General features: G+C 50.1%; 1 protein-coding gene across 1 annotated transcript in view; it reads left to right on the top strand.

Moving 5' to 3' along the window:
* The first annotated feature begins 3,265 nt into the window (after positions 1-3,265).
* CMTM7 (CKLF like MARVEL transmembrane domain containing 7) overlaps positions 3,266-19,600 on the top strand; it is a 63,907-nt gene continuing 47,572 nt past the window's right edge. The window contains exon 1 of the mRNA XM_075547104.1: positions 3,266-3,532. Within this exon, the coding sequence (XP_075403219.1) occupies positions 3,398-3,532 (135 nt within the window). The 5' untranslated portion in view covers positions 3,266-3,397. The remainder of the gene's footprint in view (positions 3,533-19,600) is intronic.

Here is a 19,600-nt window from a genome sequence, read left to right as displayed (position 1 = left end):
TGTCGAACTAGTGTGCGTTCTATTGCATATAATCTCAACAACAACCAAGGGAATTTTTTCAAAAATGTGCCAGAGAAGGAGCTGTGAACAGGGTGGCATCATCCTAATTAGATAAGGGGGCTTCAGCAAGTTCGTGGAAGAGGGAACGAAAAGAAAGTGGATTTCTTTCCCCATGAACTTTTCAAGCCCCCTTGTAGCTATGCTGATGATCATCATCCTGTTAGCAGCTTCCGGGACTTAGCTCTCCTGGTTTCAGTCTAGCCATTCTGTTAGAATTCATGGTACACTGACAAATCTTTACTATTTCCCTTGGAGGTTAAAAGGACCCCATATTCCTCCTGAAGGTCAGAACTCTTTGCGAACAGGCCCAGCAGCTGGACTGTGGGCACTGGTCTCCAAGCAAAGAGAGCAAGCTAAGAACTGATGGCGGAGTTCAAAAGCTAGATTGCTCCGGAAGACCCCCTCCCCCAAGCCTTCTCTATCAAACATCCCTAAGCTGGTGCTTGACATCTGACTAGTGAGTTGTGGTCAGCTGGTAAGAGAAGCAGGCAGCCCTTTCCTGTTTGCTCCAAGTCAAAGCAGCAGGAGGGCTCTTGTTTGGCTGAGGGGCCTTTGTTCCGTGGCCCCCTCCAGGGACTGAGAGATGCAAGTTTGGAGGTGGGAGCTGGAGAGAGTTTCTGATCCATCCGGAGGTGAGAGGGTAGGTCATTCAAAAGATGGTCAAAGACAAGAAAGGGGGGATAATGGAGTGGAAAACAGGGGGACCTCATCAACTTGGAAACCTTTGAGCCCCACCTGGAAGTTTCTGATTTAGTAGATCTGGGATGGGGCCCAAGACTTTGCTTCTCTCCTAAATTCCCAAGCAATTCCGGTGCTGCTGAGTTGGTGACCACACACTGAGAATTACGGATTTAGAAAGGCCCCTTGGGAGAGAAATTATCCAGCACCGGGTCTTTCTGCTTCTTGACGGGCCTTGCTTCAAGAAAGCCCCTCTGATTCCCACCAAACTCCTTACCATTGAGTCAGTGCTGACTCCTTGGACTTCGGAGACTCTATTTACAGGAGTAGCAAACTCATCACCATCAGCTGTTCCAAAGCCAGGGACAGGTACAGGAATGAAAGTGCACGTGGACATGAGAAACGCGATGCAAGATGAACAATCCGAGATGAACAGACTCGAGAAAAGACCTTACTGAGCAGTGACTTGAGCCAGAGAACAATGCAGCCGCCCCCTGACTTCATGGTAACATCAACGGAAACCCACTAACTACTACAGAACCACTCAGTCTGCTAGAGAGTTGACAAGGTGTTTCCCCCGAGGGCGGGGTGGGGGGCGGCCTTGAAGGTATTCTTATGCCTACTAAGTATTCTCACTTCCACCCACAACTGCCTTGTCTGGGTCTTTCCGCCTCACTGCTGACATGGGGATTTGGGCACCATCTGTTTCAGGACTGTCCCAGCTTTGGCACTGCTCCTGTTACATGTGACCCCATATAGAGAAGAGCAGTTCTGCTGTCATGACGTAGTCCACCGCAATGTTATCCGAGTAGGTGGTGGACGGAGCAGCTGCTAGAGGCAGGGTGGGACAGCAAGGAGCCACCCTAGTGAGAGAGCTTCACAAAGGAGAAGGAAGTGGCCCTAAGCCACCTTGTCCCCCTAGGGAGAAGGGGTGGGGAGGAGGTGGCTTGCTGAGGTACAACAGCTAAGCTTTTGAGCTGCAGAAAGCCAAAGAGGAGGACATCCGCCTGAAGGCCAGCCTCCCTCCGCTCACCTGAGAGCCAGAGGGGCTTATAGGGAGCTGGAAGCCAAGCTCCAAAGAATAACCACCTACTTACAATCAACAGGGCAGTGTTTACCCAAAGACAACATTCCGGAGCGTTAAGGAGGAGGAAGGGAAATCGGAAACACAGAGGTTCGGAGGAAGTGGGCTAAGCGATGTTACAGAGTGGGGATGGCACTGAATGGTATGAAACAAAACACAACATGTATGGATTTGCTGAATATAAAATGGATTTTCTCCGTAATCCTTCACCCAATTCACCACGAAAAGTGATTAGAGAGAAAATAAAGGCCCTGGCTAGAGGCAGGGCCCCCTAAATTCTCAATGGGACATTCTGGCTGCTTCCTCAGACTTTAAAGAGGTCTTTTGCAGCAGATTTGCCCAACGTGATAAGCACTTTGATTTCTCGACTGCTGCTTCCTTGGGTGTTGATGATGGATCCAAGGAAACGAAATCCTTGACCCTTTAAGCTTTTCCCCCTTTATGACCCTCATTGGTTCCGATGTGGTGGTTTTTGTTTTCTTTTTGTTACAGTGTAAAGCCAGACTGAAGCCTGGAATCTTTGCTCTTCAACAGTAAGGACGTTACATCCTCTTCACCTTGGGTCCATGAAGGTTGCCCCATTTGCACGCGGGGTAGCCTGTAAATGAGTCCTCCTCCCATGCGGAGACCACGCCCTTCTTTAGAGTCCAGCTTCAGAGCCTTCGCGCAGCACACAGGGTGCTATCACTCCATGGCCTCCCTCTGCAGAGAGCCGCTCAACGTGTCCACCCACAGAGTAGCAAAGAAACCAAACACAGTATTTTTGTACAATGAAATACTACCCGGCAATAAAAAGCTGCAAAGTACTAACACAAGGGGCCTTCAAAACGTTCATGGACAGATGGAATTAAACAATGGATTTTCCCATAAACTTTTTGAGTCGCCCCCCACCCCCCCAAATCCCTCCCAAGAGAACTCCTGAGGAATCTCCGCTGCACTGTGTTGGGCGAAAGAAAAGGAATTTTTTTAATTAAGAAAGAAAAGGAAGTAGTACGGTTCTAAGCCCACGAAGCGCCCGCTAACGGGCAAAAATAACCTACAGTGACATCCAAGAGTCGTCTAAGGCTGGGGGCTAGAAAGAAAGGTGGGAAAGGAAGGTACCCGCAAAGGGAGAGCTTTCTGGGGTGATGGGTCTGCGCTGTTTGTTGCTCTGGGTGGTGGTGACACGGGTGTGTACAAAATTAAAAAAACGAAGCCGAACACTTCAGGTGGGTGCATGTCCACGCTGCCATCAAGGGCTCCGGAGCGCCCGGCTGCAGCTGCGCCCCGGGACCCCAGGAGACTCGCACACCAGCTGCAGAGGCCACGGCCCGAGGCGTCCGGTTTCCTCCCCGCCCCAGTCCAACTTCCGCGCCTCGGCGAGCGCGCCGGGCCCGGGCCGCGGCCGCCTTTCCGGAGGGCTCTGCTGGGCCCCGCCGCCGCCCGTGCGTCTGTCTGTCCGTCCGTCCGGGTCGGGCTGCAGGCCGGCCGCGCGCCCCGCCCCGGGCCGCCCCTCCCGCCCCCGCCCCGGGCCGCCCCTCCTTATCTGGCCCCTCCAGCGGGGCCCGCAGGCGGCGGCGGGGCCGGGGCCGCACCATGTCGCACGGAGCGGGGCTCGTCCGCACCACGTGCAGCAGCAGCCACGCGCCGGGACCCGGGAGCCGCGCCGAGGGGCTGCTGGACCGCGACTACCCGCGCACGGTCACGGCCATACTGAAAGTGGCGCAGATGGTAAGAGGGCGGCACCGCGCCTCCGGGACTGAAGTTCGAGCAGGGCTTCCTCCCGGGGAAGTGGCACTCGCAGCCATCCCTCCGCCGGGCCAACCCAGAAACCGCCGCTGCGCCCCCCTCCCCGAGCCCCCGTGCTCGCCCGGGGACCCCAGCCGGGGGCGGAAGAGGCGTCCTGGCGGCGGCGGCGGCGCTGAGACAGCGAAACCCGACCTCCTCCGCTGGCCGCCGCGGCGGCCTCGTCCTCCCGCCCACCCACCCGAGGGCAGGGCTTGCGCGGGGCTGCGGGGCTGCGGGGCTGCGGGGCTTCGGGGCTGGAATCCGCCCGAGCCCCCCTGCTGCGCGGTGGGGAAAGGGAAGGGGACTTCGCGGGTCTCCGTCCTGGTGCCCACGGTGTCCCGTCCCAGGAAGGGCCCCGGGGTGGGGTGGGGGGAGCGTATTTTGCTCCTGGAGAACAGATGGTCTGTGCGTGAGGCCCGTTGCAAGGAGCTGGTACTTGCTTTGGGGCGCCAGGGAAGCCTAACTGGGGTCACCTGTGGAGCCAGGCGGGCTGACGGTGTGGCAGTGAGCAGCGCAGGCGGAGCCCCTCCACCGTTGATGGGCTCTCTCTCTCTTCCCCGGGCCCACCTTTTCTGCCCTTCCATTTCTTTGTTCAGCTTTTTAAAAGCTTTGACATCCTGTCACTTTGGATGAAGAGCCTTTGGGAATGGACCGAGCCGTTAGTAACTTTTCACTCTTTGTGATAGTTTCAGCAAGAATGGCCCAGGGGGGGCGGAGCGGGTGAGGGGAAGTTTGTCCAAAGGGGGTGTGGGGTAAGGTGTGTGGCGATGGACACTCAGAACCTGAGGCCTGCTGAGGTGGACCAGCTCCCGGGGTCGGGACACAGGATCAGAGCTGCCTGTGCTGCTACAGCATTGACATTGGGTCTGCTAGGTGTGGTCAAGGGGTTCTCATTCCCTGCTTGGGACAAACTTGAAGGGTAGGCGGGACCTCGAAGAACTGTCACTGTGAGTTTCTGAGACTAACTCTTTATGGGAGTAGAAAGCCCCGTCTTTCTCCTGTGTAGACTGTTGGTTTCGAACTGTTGATCTTGCTTGTTAGCAGTCCAACGTATAGGCCACCAAGGAGAGGTGTCCATTGTTGTTCGCTGCTGTTGCGTTGGCTTTGCTCTGAGTGCCTGGCCAGGGAACGACAGAAGGAAGCAGGACCTGCTTCTGCGCAGTCTTCCTGATCACTGTGGGCTCCAACCCTGGGCAGTGGGCACCGTATTTACAGTGCCTTCTAAACTAGGGGGCTCAGCTCAGTCTCGGGCGGTATTGATGTTCAGAAATAGATCTGCAGCCCTTTCTTCCTACTCTTTCTCAGTCTGGAAGCTCCCTTGAAACCTGCCCTTCGCGGCTGACACTGCTGGACCTTGAGTTACTGCTGGCTTAGCTGTCAGCATCATGGCAACACCCAAGCCACCACAGAATGGCAGACTGATGGATGCGGAAGAAAAGTGTCTAGATGGACAGCATGTCAGGAAGTGGAGGGACTTTAGTAACTTGGGGGGGGGGATCTAGTCCTAAGCAGTGTTGGGAGCCCTGGTGATGCAGGGGGGTCCCCTTTGGGCTGCTTCACCACAAGGTCATTAATTGGAGACCATCAGCCGCTCCTAGGGAGAACCCTGAGGCTGTCTACTCCCTTAAGAGTTATATCTTACAAAGAGAGTTGTAGCTCAGAAACCCGCAGGGAGGGGGCGTTCTAACCTGTCCTATAGGGTCCCTGGGCGTCAGAGTGGACTTGAGGGAAGTGAGTGGAGAGGGGGGGAGTTTGGGGGTGGGGTTTGCAGCAGTACAGGCTCTGAGCAGGACCTTTTGGCCCAGACCAGATTTGATCACCTAACTAGAAGAGATCAGCCCCCCTCCCCATCTGTAAAAGATGGGCTGGGGTAAGGCAATGCAATGCTTTGCTTGAGCATTAAATTACATACCACGAGCCTCAAAACACTCAAACCAAACTCACGGTCATCAAGTCAATGCTGACTCAGAGTGACTCTCCGTGAGTTTCCTAGACTGTTACGGTTCACAAGAGTAGAAAGTCCAGTCTTTCTTCTGTGGAGCTGCTGGTGGTTATGAACTGCAGACCTTGTGGATCTCGGCTCCTGAGTGTGGTGGACAAAGGGAATGGTCATGAGAAACCTCCATCTTGGTCCATGAATGTGGTGGACAGAAGTAACAAAGGAAAAAAACCCTCTGTTATTTGAGAGAGGTTATCAGGTGTTGAGTGTAAGACAGTGATCTGCCCTGTACACCTTCACCTCGTTCTCATTTAAAAAGTTAAATTTTAAAATATAATAATAAAGAGACACAGTGTCACCTTTGTTAAATTGCAGAGTGATTCAGTGACGTCTGGAATACTGATCCGTAGTTCTTGATCCAGTGGGATACTTCACCTCCAGGTTCACCCTGCAGCCATCTTTAAGTCCGCCTCCTCCTAAGGTAGCTGCTCGGGGTTTTCTTATCTCCACGGGACACAGAGAAATAGTCCTTTATGTCTGAAAGAGAGAGCTCGAGCGTGTGTGCTTCAAAGACTTTCAGAGACTTCTTTGGTGTGGCTTCTACATCAGGGGGGGGGGCACTCTGACCTCCAGCTTCTCTGGCGACATCTCACAGCTACGGCTGCGGGAGCAGCGCCTCTGACATGAACTTGCCCTTGGCAAGGTGGTCAGAGTATAGCAGACATATTACTTAGGACTCTCCACTCGGGCCTCGTGTCTGCCTCTTCCCCATTTGCTTCCTCTTCCTCTTTTCTGAGGGGCCTGCTTGGTGTCCATCTGTCCTCTTTGCTGGACAGCACGCCGCCTGGTTCTGGTGTTGGGGAAGGGAAAGCTGGTTGGGAAAGCTGCTTTGCCTCGGGTGACCCGTAGAACTGCCTGCAGGGTTTTCTAGGCTTTGGTCTTTGAGAGCAGATCACCCCCACACCCCTCTCCAAGCAGTGGTTAATTGGGCAAGAACTGCCAATATTTCTGATAACAGCCAAGTGCTTGTGCCCCTGGGCTCCTCTGGGGAAAGGCAGAAGCTGCTAAGAAGGTATCAGTCACCCATGTCATTGTGACCATTGATGGCTGGTGGCCTTTTTGTCTGAAACTTCCTCTAACCTCTTTTCATCACGGTGGCATAAGCAGACCTGAAGAAACCTTCACCAACGGTTTGGGTAAGAGCTGCCCTTGCTTTGGGCCTCTCCCTGTTCCCCCCACAACTGGGAAACGAGGACACGAGGGCAGAGGCCCTGACCTCCCGCCTCCCCTGCCTTCCCTTTCCCTCCCACCCCTGAGGACCGCCAAGTCTAGTTCTTCTTCTGGTATGAAAACCTTTGTTGTGTTTTTTCCCTTTTTTAACAGCAGTTCTAGTATTTCTAGCTACCTTACCCTCCCTCCACCCTCCCGATATCGCCACTCTAATGAAAAACAAAGCAAAACAAAAAACAGTAGTTCTCCATCACTGTTATGAAAGGAATATTTTCCTTGTGTGTTTGACTAACTTCGCTCATCATAATGTTCTCCATCAACGCCAAGAGCTTTTATGTTTGCAGTTTTGTCATTCTTTAGGGATCCATAGTGCTCCGTTGTGTGCATACACCAAACGGTACCCACTCTTCCCCTCGTGGGCATATCAGTTGTTCTCACCTTGTTGCTATCGTGGACTGTGCTGCGGTGGACATGGGTGACCACATCTGTCCATTCTATGACGTACTTCTTCGGGGTGCACATCAAGTCTTATGGTATTTCTAGTCCCAGTTGTTTTAGGGAGCACCCGTCTGCTTTTCACAGGGGTTGCACTGTTGGACAACCCCATCAGCAGTGTCTCTCTGTATTTGGGGTGTCCTGGTTTCTGAATTTTGCTATCAGTGTTAGTGTGGCCCATCATCATTTGATCGGCATCACTCAGATGTCTGGTAATCACGAGCATGTGTTCATAGATTTGTTGGCTACCCAGGCGTCGTCTTTTGTGAACCGCCTGTGCGTGGCCTCTGCCCGCTTTTTAAAGGGGTGATTTTTCTCTTGCTTGTTAAGGTGCTGCCCTTTTCTGTAGATTTTTGAAGGAAGTCCCTTGTCTGCGATATCATGGCTGAAAACTTTTCCCAGTCTGTGGACTCCCTTGTTCCTCTCTTGATGGCGTCTTTGGATGCATATGTCTTATCTTAAGGAGGTCCCCGTTACCTGTTTTGACTTCGACCGCTTGCCTAGAGCAGCTGTTCTTGGCCTGTGGGTCGTGACCCCTTTGAGGGTCACACGACCCTTTCCCAGGGGTCACCTAATTCATAACAGTAGCAAAATGACAGTGATGAAGTAGCAACAAAAATAATTTTATGGTTGGCGGGGTCACCACATTTGAGGAACTGTATTAAAGAGTTGAGGCATTAGGAAGGTTGAGACCCACTGGGCTAAAGAAACAAATCCAAGTACATTCAGATATATGTAAGAGAGAACTTTGTATCAAGAAGTAATTATGCATCAATAAAACATCCCGACCCAGTCTAGACCCAAGTCCATAAGTCTGACAGTTCATGAGTTCCTCCTCAGACTCACGCAGCACCTGCTATGATACTGAATGCAGGAAGATCACTGGCCGGTGATCTTATGGATTCAGTGGAAGTGAACGCGAGGCTCTTGTTGCTGTCAGCGTGGGTCCATGTAGCTTGTCAACAGGAATGTAAATCACAGAGAGAGAGAGGTCTGCCTCTTCTGATGGCAGAACCAAGAGAGAGGTAGTTCCCAGAAGCCTCAGGAGAAGGCCACGCCCACAAGGAGGGATCATCGGGCTGTGACCTGATTGACAGGCTAGGCTCCACCCCTTCATTCTTTTATCAAGTTGACATGAAATTGTGTCACTACCCCGTACCGTGTGTGATACTTCTTGATGTATCTTGGAGTGTGAATGCTGTGTGTGGAAGCCCTAAGGTTTGCCCCCATTGTTTCACTGGTGATCTTCATTGTTGTAGGGTTGCAGTTAGGACTGGGCTGTGTTGGAGTGAGGTTTGGGTCCTGTTTCTTTCTCTGCAGATGGAAATCCAAATTTGCCACTCAGCCCTTTGTTGAAGAAACTGTCTCTTCCCCGTTTCATGCATTTCAGCCCTTAGTCAGAAATCAGTTATCTTTAGGTGACTGGTCTTCTCTGAGTTCACTGTCCTACCTATCTGTGGATCTGTCCTTGTACCAGTACCAGGCTGTTTGACATCCATGGTGTACAGTAGCTTTTGAAGTCAGGAAATGAGAGGCCTCCTGATCTGAAGCATTGGTGGTTCAAACAACTGACCTTTCAGTTGGGCAGCTAAGCTCTTAAGCACTGCACTTAGGTCCCTGTGCTCTCCTTATAAAATTGGTAGTTTTTTATCTCTTTAAAAAGGGATGCTGGGATCTGTATTGGAATTGAATTATTTTTACATTTGATCTTAGCCAAAGGTAGAGAAGCGATTGAATTATTTTTATAGATTGCTTTGGAAAGTTTTGATATTTTCGTGATGTTAAGTCTTCCTATCCATGAGCTCAGAACATTCTTCCATTTACGTATGTATGTCTCTGAAGTGTGCACTGTAAGTAGATGAATCATATGAGGTGTGAAAAAGACTCCTGATGGTGCAGTAGTTAAATGCTTAGCTGCTAACTGAAAGGTCGGTGGTTTGAATCACCATTGGCACTAAGGAAAAAAGATACATCAGTCTGCTTCCATAAAGAACACAGCTTTGGAAACCCTGTGGGGCCAATTTTACTCTGTCCCACGGGGTCACCACATGCTGAAATGTACTCCAAAACCATGTGTTTGAAGTTTTTGTTTTGTTTTGTTTGTAAAGCTATTAAAAATAAGTACCGTATATACGCGAATATAAGTCGACCCGAGTATAAGCCAAGGTACCTAATTATTACCTGGGAAACCAGAAAAACTGATTGACTCAAGTATAAGCCTAGGGTGGAAAATGCAGAAGCTATTGGTGAGTTTCAATAATCAAAACAAATGAAAATAAAATTACTAAAAATTGAGACACCAGTGGGGTAATGTATTTAAATATTTATTTTAAATGAAAACATAAATAAAAGGACAAGTCATTTAACATTAGTAAACCAGCACAGTAAGTGGAAAATAGGTTCCAAAAAAACAATAAGGTATCAACAATGATACCTTAAGAGTACTATTCCCTGAGCTCAGTCAGCAACCAAGCTAAAATGTAAAGAGTTAAAATCCTTCAAAACTGCATTCCTCATCATTATCCATATCCCAATGCAGAGCTTCAGCTGGTGTGAGGTCATCATAGACGCTGTCCTCACTGAGATCTCTGTCATCACCATCACTGCGGTCATTTTCATACAAAGCACAATCTTCACTGCCATCCATAACATTACTAATACTACATTTCTGGAAGGCACGTCACACCATGTCTTCTGGAATGTCTTCTCATGCATCTCAAACCCACTTTGCTATTAACTCTGTGTCAGGCTTCATGGGATTTCCTCCTTTTGTTAGTCAGGCTTGACCAGATGACATCCACTCATGCCACATCCTTCGCACACGGTCTTTAAAAAGCTTATTCAAAGATACACGTCATAGGATGGCTCTGATTGGTTAGATGTGAGTAAACAAACATTCAAAGCCCTGCAGTGTCAGCAGGACTTTGAATGAACAGCGGAGTAACGACAATCACCCGCGAGATAACGGATGCTTATCCCTTTACCTCGGGGGACCCCAGCGAGATGTCACACCTCTCTGGGGTACCACTGACCCATGTATAAGCTGAACCCCAGTTTTTCAGCACATTTTTTGGCTGAAAAACTCGGCTTATACACGAGTATATACGGTAAATCTAGGCAAGAGTTTGAGGCGGGGAAGCTGCTGTGCATGAAATCGCTGGGTATGAGAAGGATCATATCTCTACTCTGTGAACTGGCACACCCTGAGAGGAGACACTGAGTCTGACCCTATCAGCCACCAGGTCTTCTGGCATCATCAGGGTGCCCGCAGGTCAGTCTGAGCTGGAGTGGATTCCCTGTGGCCTTGGGTGCAGATGCCCCTGCCCTGGGCCAGGGGGCACACTCTAACTCACCCGTGCCAGCAGAAAGATAACTGTAGCAGAGCCTCCATCCTCCAAAAGCCTGTGGTACAGCCGCGGAGACAAGCCAGGAAACCAGAGTCAGCTGATCAGGGAGAGAAAAGCTGTGAGCGTTTGCGGCGGGAAGGAAGGCGAGGAAAGACAGACATTTGAGCTGATGCTTGAGAGAGGAGTATTGGTTTGTCAGGCTGGGGCGGCCTTATTCAGTATGTCTGTTATTTGGAGATTAGGTGGCTGGGTGGCACAGTTTGCCCTCAGCTACTAACTGGAAGCTTGTTGGTTCTAACCCACCCACTGGTACCACAGAAGGAAGGCCTGGCAATCTGTGTCTGGGGAAATGAGAGCCAAGAACCTCCTGTGAAGTTCTAATCCTTAATAAGTGAAGTCCAGTGGCAGTGGGTTTAGTTTAGTTTTTATTTTTTAAGGCAGAGATGTGTTGGATAGGGACCAGGTGGAAAGGAGGATGTAGCAAGAGGTAAGCCAGTATTTGAGCAATTTTAAAAATTTCTCTTGGCATTTAGAAAGTGGCTTTATCTCATTTGTAGAGCATCTGCTGCCTCTCTAACTATGAGAGGCATGTGCAATGCAGCTGTTATCGAGCTGGATCCTTCTGCCCACAGATCAACGGGCCACGGCCTTTGCAGAGCCCTAACCTGGGAGGAGACTCAGAATAAGTCTCACAGGCAGCAAAGCTAGAAACCTGCATACTTTCCAGGTGGTCCCTGTTCATTTACTCAGCACCCATTTATTGAGCACCTACTGTGTGTTAAAGACCCTGATGGTACAGTGATAAAGCACACAGCTGCTAACTGAAAGATCAAGCCCACCAGCTCCTCTGAGATGAGAAAGATAGGACAGCCTGTTTCCTGGAAGGTTGCAGTCTAGGAAACCCCATCACGTAGTTCCCTTTGGTCTTAAAGAGCCCCATCAGTTGGAATCGACGCAGAGGCGATGGATAACTCTATGTTAGGCACCGTGCTGGTCGCCAAGGAGAGCAGTGGGAGGCAGAGGCAGCGCCTGCCCTCCAGGGGTTACCCAGGCTTACACCAGGCTTAGCTTTACTTGCTTGGAAGACATTGCGTATTTTACAACTTAAAGGTTTATGGCAACCCTGAGTAGAGCAGGTCTTAAGGGTACCCTTTATCCCAACACCATGTGCTCACATTTGGTCTCGGTGTTGCATTTGGGCACCATGGTAACATTTCAGACTTTTCCATAAAGCCGTTGCACACTTGGTGGTGCGGTGGGTACGCACGGGCAGCAATTTACAAGATATGCAGTTCCAAACTGCCGGCCACTCCGTGGGAGAAAGACAGGGCTTCCTTTTTCTAATAATTTTATTGGGGGCTTGTACAGCTCTTATCACAATCCATCCATCCATCCATTGGGTCAAGCACATTTGTATATTTGTTGCCCTCATCATTCTCAAAGCATTTTCTTTCTACTTGAGCCCTTGGTATCAGCTTTTCATTCCCCCCCCCTCTCTCCTCCATCCTCATGAACCCTTGATAATTTATAAATTATCATTAGTTTTCATGTCTTGCCCTGACTTTTCTGTTATCCATCCCCCTTGAAGGGGGTTATATGTAGATCATTGGGATCGGTTCTCCCTTTCGTCCCCCACCTTCCCCTCAACCTCCTGGTATGGCTACTCTCAATATTGGCCTTGAGTGGTTCATCTGTCCTGGATTCCCTGTGTTTCCAGCTCTTGTCTGTACCTGTGAATATGCTCTGATCTAGACGGATTTATAAGGTAGAATTGAGATTATGATAGTGAGGGGGGGAGTATTAAAGAACTAGAGGAAAGTTGTATGTTTCATCATTACTATGCTGCACCCTGACTGGCTCGTCTGCTCCCCGAGACCCTTCTGTAAGGGGCTGTCCAGTTGCCTACAAGACAGGGTTTTCTACTGCAGTGAAGGATGAGTCTCAGAAACTCACAGAGGCAGCTAGCTCTACCCTGCCTTAGAGGCTCACTGCGAGATGGCATTGGCCCGATCGATGGCAGTGAGCGTGGAACTTGGTTATTGTACACTTACTAGACCAGCGGTTCTCAACCTGTGGGCCAGGACCCCTTTGGGGGTCAAAGAACCCTTTCACAGGGGTCGCCTAGGACCATCAGAAAACACCTATTTCTGATGGTCTTAGGAACCGAGACACCACTCCTCTATCCGGCGACAGGTGGGTCCGCCCACATGCAGGTATGCCTACATACGAGTACCCGGCATGAAGACTGTTACCCATGCCACACATGCTTCAAGACAAAACTTCATTTATTTGTCGTTAGAAATAAATATTTTATAATGTATAGTGACATATTGTCTTGTGATGAATCACTATGCTTTCATTATGTTAAATTTGTAACAATGAAACTACATCCTGCCTATCAGATATCTACATGACGATTCATCACAGTAGCAAAATGACAGTTATGAAGTAGCAATGAAAATAATTTTATGGTTGGGGGGGTCACCACCACATGAAGAACTTTATGAAAGGGTCGCGGCGTGAGGAAGGTTGAGAACCACTGTGCTAGACTATTCACTCAAAATTACCTCACCGCTACCGAGTCTATGCTGACTCATAGCAACCCTTTGGGACAGGGTCAAACTGCCCCTGTGGGTTTCCTAGGCTGTCACACTTTACAGACATAGAAAGTCCCGGCTTAGTCCCTCAGATCCGGCTGGTAGTTTTGAACTGCTGACCTCTCCGGTCAGAGACCAATGCATAGCCCCTCCTCCTCCAGGGCGTCTAGACTGCAGTATGTGTAAAAGTAACTTGTATATGCAATGCAGAATAAAACGAGTCTGGTGACTCGCTTTAGGGCGGTGGTCTGGAACGGAGCCTGCAGGTTCTCCAGGGTAGGCCTGTCCTCTCCAGAGAAACAAGCAGCACGCAGCTAGAGATCCATGGTCACAAACGGGGCCAGCGCTCTGAAGCGAGGTACCCATGCTGTAGCGCGTGTGCCGGGGACCTGACCTCTCTGGCGGTCGGAGGAGGCTTTGTGGGAACAGCCCCACAGTCTGAGGGAACAGGCTTCAAGCCAAGGGCAGAGCCTGGGCAGCGAGGGGCTCGGAGGCCGGAGGGAGAGGTGTTGCTGTCGCTGGAGGTGAGCCACAGGTTGGCAGGGGAGTTGATAAGACTGGAGAAGTAGGCAGCGACCAGACCCCCACAGCCTGGAGACCGTGTGGAAGGCATGGTCCTTCTTCTCAGAGTAGGGGAGAGGCATCGTGCCAGCTTGTTTGTGAGGGGGAGGCTGACTTACCCCCTCCTCCGGCTTATTTTGGAACTTGGTGGAAATGTTTGGGGTTGTCCTAGGGATTCCCCACTGACCTGCCCCGCAGGGTCCAATGGCTGCAGATCTTCAGTGCAGCAGACTGCCTCCTCTTCCTCCTGCCCGGGCCACCGGGAGTTGGAACCCGATCTTTCCCTTAGCAGCCAAGCGCTTCACCACTGTGCCACGAGGGTTCCCGGCACAGGGTGAGGGCGGGTCACCTCCTGCACATTACTCATTTCTGGATGGCGATGAAGGCACTGCAAGACACTTTGTATCCAAAAGGAATGCTCCGTCTGAAGTGAGCCTGAAGGGGCTCACCAGTCTGTATAGGGTCTGGACGGAGCTGGAGTGGGTGTGTAAGTGCCCGCCAGAGAGTGGGTCCTGAAGACTCTCCACGAGCCAAAGCAATTCTGGGCCTCATTTGGGGGATTCAGAACCCAGGTACCAGGTAGAATCTGACTGCGGGGAGTCCCCGCCTCTGGTGCTGCTACGAACGGACCTGTGAGGAGAAAGCGAACCAGCTGAACCCACACGAGTTCGTCTCTTACATTCTCTCTTGTATCTGTGTGGCAAGGGAGCACCAATCTGGTTCCTACGTACACTGCACACGCCCCTGCTTTATTTCCCGGAAGTTGGGGGGTTAAAGGCAGCCAAGAGAACCTAAAAAAAATTAGCCCACCTTGCTTGACTGTGACCAAGGGTCAGTCTGGCCTAAGGGCAAGAAGCTACTTTCCCTTAATAGTCGAAGGAATAAAAATAATAAAGCAAGTTATAGGCTTTCTGCCTGACCAAAATAAAAAGTAACACCTGTTCCCTTGAGTCAATCAGGGTGCAGGAGAACACCGATGAGACACACAGCATACCTCTGGTTCCTTGAGGCTCCCTCACCCCCCACTGTCATGACCCCAGTGCTGCTTCCCACTCGGGACTGGACCGGAACATGTACATAAGTACGGGCAAGAGATAAAGCTCACAACACATGGAACCCAGGAGTGGGAATAGTGGTACCAAAAGGGCAGGGGAAAGGGTGGGAGACGAGGGGAATCAAGGGGCTACCAATTGCAATGAATGGCACGTAACCACACACCCCCCTTCAGGGAGAAGAACAACAGAAACCAGAGGGGAAGGGAGACAGTGGTCTGGGTGAGATATGAAAATAATAATCTATAATCTATCTAGGGGCCAGGAGGATGGGGTGGGAGGGAAAAAGGAGGCGCTGATCCCAAGGGCTCAATGGAAAGTTAATGTCTAGAAAAGAACGATGGCAATGTATATACTCATATGTCAGATACAATTGATGTGTGGATTGTAACAAGAATTGTAAGAGTCCCCAATTAAAAAAACAAACAAACCTGGTCCTTGTAGAAATCTTAGAGAGCACAAAAATTAGAAATCTCTCCCTCATCCCACCCAGGGATTAATATTTACAGTAAAACATTACAGTTCTTGTCAAGCTGTATGTAGATAGACATTGTCATGGATTTGTGTGCTTGCTTTCCAAAAGTAAGATGGCACAGTGCATATTGTTTTACAAATATGCTTTTTTACTCAATACCAGGGGGGTTCTCCTGGGTCGCCGAATGTCCCTGTCGATTGGATTTTGAATGGCCTTGCCCAAGCCAGGCTTGAGTAGCCCATGGTTGGTGTCCCCAGGTGCCGTGGGGTCTGGGAGCGCTGACCATCTCTGTGCAGTAGCAGGGCTGGGGAAGGCTGGGGCGCACATCCTTGCCCCCTTCCTCGGGGTAAATGGAACTGACCATTTGCAGAGAGAACAATAAAGAGCTTCTTGCCCTTCTGAGGAGGGTGACATTTAACAATTGTCTAGACTTTTTCACATCTAGAAATTCACGTCTGCTATCTATCGTTCAGAAATGTCTAGGAGCCTCGTCGAAATGGGATTTCAGGTTGCAGTACATATTTTTCAGGGTGGTGACTTGGAAAAGGAACCGTGAGAGTCTGGTTAGAAGATTCAGTAATGCTTTGCGTGCCCTTGCCTTGCCGTCAAGACAACCGCGTCTGGGGCACGTCAACACTGGAGGGCATGATCTAGTCTGAGTGTGGAGCACAGGGAGTTCTCAACGTCTGGGAAGAACTTCCCGCCACAGTACCTACACTAGTCACCCGCTTAGAGTCATGATGAAAACACCTGGTGGTTGGGTTCACAGGAGCCCAGGTTATCTTTGGCTGATAAACACAGGGGTGGCGGTTCAAACCCATCTTCCGCTCTGCAGGAGAAAGGTGAGACGGTCTGCTCCCATACAGATTTACAGTCTTAGAACCCGTCTATAAGGTCGCTGTGAGTTGCGATGGGCTCAGTAGCAGGGAGCGTGGTGGACTAGGGTGACTGGAGGTCCTCAGTGGGGCTGAAAAGACTGGCAGGTTTTCTGGCTTTGCAGTGGGTCCCAGAGAACCCTCCAGGAGTAGACCATGGTCACGATGTGGTCTATTTATTTATTTAAACTCTGGCCTTAGGGAGGGCCTCTGACAGCCATCTATTTCCTCCCTGCTGGCTGCTGTCTGCTGCCCTTGCTGGCCCAGGCAGGCTGCCCACAGGGGTCCCCTCTAACCTGCCACCACTGTGTTTTCTTTGTCACCCGTTTGGCTCAGAGACTCCCTAGCTTGTAACTCACTCTGTGGGAAGCATTCTTCCCCGGAGCCCTTAGCAACCCCCAGGATGGCCAGTGCAGAAGGCAATGCAGCCGGCCACCCGGGCAGCCTCAGGCTGTGCAGGGGGAAAGGAGGGTGGGGTGGAATCCCTCTCCTCCCAGTGCTGGCCAGCCTTGACAGGAATGGCTGAGTCTCAACCTTTGTCAAAACCTTTCTATATTTAAAAAACAAAACACTTTCCATATTGGATTACGACATTATTAGTTTCAACATTATTAACAACCAAAAGCCTTTTAAAAATGTTTCTCCTTTCACTCCTGGTTCATCTAAAAAAAAAAGTTATTGATGTAAGTTCACAGATGCTAATTACCACAACAGCGTTGCTAAAACACCAGATTTAACAAAATCAGCAACTGTAGAAACACCGGCAGCAGTGAAAGCAAACAGAAAACAAACACGAGATGTGACGCGTCACTGTAATTGGGTGGTAACCACACCGGACCAGAGCGAGTTAGAAGTTCCAAAAAGAACATTAGCACAGGTTTACCTTTGTAAGTATACTGATACAGGTAAGCTGCGCTTATGAAGAAGATGTTTTTATTATTATGAGTAACCACAGGGATATTTTTTAACGAAAAATCATGAATTTCTGCTGAAACAGTGCACAAAATTCTAAAATAATTTTCTTTTCAACTGTGTGTGAGTGTGTGTGTGTGTGTGTGTGTGTGTGTGAGTGTGTGTATGTGTGTGAATCCATTGAAGTAAACAGTCATTTGCTGTCACTTCTCTGACAGTGTCACCCAATGTAGCCCACACACCCCGTGTCCCCAGTGATGCCACTGTGTCGCCGCGACATGACTTTTTCTTTTCTTGGGGCAGCAATGTCTCTCCTTTATCTACCTATCCTCCCTATCTGCCCATCCACCCATCCATCCATCCATCGAAAGGTTGGAGACAGGCATGGAACAGAGATAGAATTTAGCCAGGAATGTGAAGTTGAGAAAGATTTTATTGAGGCAGGGAAAGAACTCCCAGGAGGGAAGGGAGAGCAGAGAAGGATGAGGGCATCTTGAGCCCCCGGGCGGGTTCCGAGACCCAACGAGTTAGGTGAGGGACATTGCGCTTGGCAGTGAGGCAGTGGGACATATGCAGGGCTTGGGTCAAGGATGTATGTACTGAGAAGGGGAAGGAGGGCCTTCTGGGGCTGCAGTTTCAGGGTCTGAGTCAGGATGTGGGCTGCCAGGAAATCATCCCAGAACACTCAGGGAAGGGGCTGTACAGACCCGGCCAGCCTGGAGATATAAGCTCCTTGGAACGCTGAAGGCAGGGACTGCACAGTCCAGCTCTGGCCTTGAGAGGTGAGGGGAAGGGGCCGCACAGTCCAGCAGGCCATCTTTCGGGAGAGCTAGGGGAAGTGGCTGTGTGGTCTGGACCCAGCCCAAAGACCATCCACACATCCATCCACTCATCCATCCTTAGGTAGATAAGAACAAAATCAACAAATTCACTGCCATTGAATTAATCCAGACTCCTAGTGACCCTATAGGACAGGGGGGAACCATTCAGGGTTTCTGAGACTCTAACTCTCTATGGAAGTGGAAAGCCCCATCTTTCTCCTATGGAGCAGCTGCTGCTTTTGAACTGTTGACCTTGAGGGTAGCAGCCCAGTGTGTAACCACTATGCCACCAGGGCTCCCAATGAGGTAGACAGAGAAAGAGAAGTGGTCTATAAAGCAGTTTCCATGCCAGATCTTTTTTTTTAAATCATTTTATTAGGGGCTCATACAACTCTTATCACAATCCATACATACATCAATTATGTAAAACACATTTGTACATTCATTGCCCTCATCAGTCTCAAAACATCTGCTCTCCACTTAAGTCCCTGACATCAGTTCCTCATTTTTCCCCTCCCTCCCCGCTCCCTTCTCCCTCATGAGCCCTTGATATTTTATAAATTATTATTTTGTCATATCTTTCCCTGTCCGACATCTCCCTTCACCCACTTTTCTGTTGTCCATCCCCCAGGGAGGAGGTCACATGTAGATCCTTGTAATCGGTTCCCCCTTTCCAACCCACCCTCCCTCTACCCTCCCAGTATTGCCACTTACACCACTGGTCCTGAAGGGATCATCCGCCCTGGATTCCCTGTGTTTCCGGTTCCTATCTCTACCAGTGTACATCTTCTGGTCTAGCCAGACTTGCAAGGTAGAATTTGGATTATGATAGTTGGGGGAGGAGAAAGCATTTAGGAACTAGAGGACAGTTGTATTTTTCATCGTTGCTACATCGCACCTTGACTGGCTCGTCTCCTCCCTGATACCCTTCTATAAGGGGATGTCCAGTGACGTACAAATGGGCTTTGGGTCTCCACTCCGCACTCCCCCCTCATTTACTATAAGATTTTTTGTTCTGATGATGCCTGATACCTGATCCCTTCGACACCTCGTGATCACACGGGCTGGTGTGCTTCTTCCATGTGGACTTTGTTGTTTCTGAGCTAGGTGGCCGCTTGTTAACCTTCAAGCCTTTAAGACCCCGGATGCTATATTTTTTGATAGCTGGCACCATCAGCTTTCTTCGCCACATTTGCTTATTCACCCGCTTTGTCTTCGGTGGTTGTGTCAGGAAGGTGAGCATCATAGAATGCCAACTTAATAGAAGAAAACGTTCTTGCATTGAGGGAGTACTTGCGTGGAGGCCCAATGTCCTTCTGCTACCTTAATACTAAACCTATAAATATATGCACATAGATCTATTTCCCCATCCTCATATATAAATATATTTGCATATGTACATGCCTTTATCTAGACCTCTATAAATGCCCTTTGCCTCCTAGTTCTTTCCTCTACTTCCTTTGACTTTCCTCCTGTCCCACTATCATACTCAGTCCCCACCAGGGTTTCAGCAATTCCTCTTGGTTACATTACCTTTGATCATGCCCAACCAGGCCTCCCACAGCCTCCTCACCACCGATTTGGATCACTTGTTGTTCCCTTGTCCCTGGGTTTGTTACCACCACTACCTTTCCCCCCGACCTCCCTCTACCCATGTCCCCCGAACCGTGAGTCCCATTGTTTTCTCCTCCAGATTGTTCATCCAGC

Source organism: Tenrec ecaudatus, chromosome 4 (assembly GCF_050624435.1).
Source record: "Tenrec ecaudatus isolate mTenEca1 chromosome 4, mTenEca1.hap1, whole genome shotgun sequence".
Classification (NCBI taxonomy): domain Eukaryota; kingdom Metazoa; phylum Chordata; class Mammalia; order Afrosoricida; family Tenrecidae; genus Tenrec; species Tenrec ecaudatus.
The sequence above is the reverse complement of the archived record's forward strand: the minus strand, read 5'-3'. Positions and strand labels throughout refer to the sequence as shown.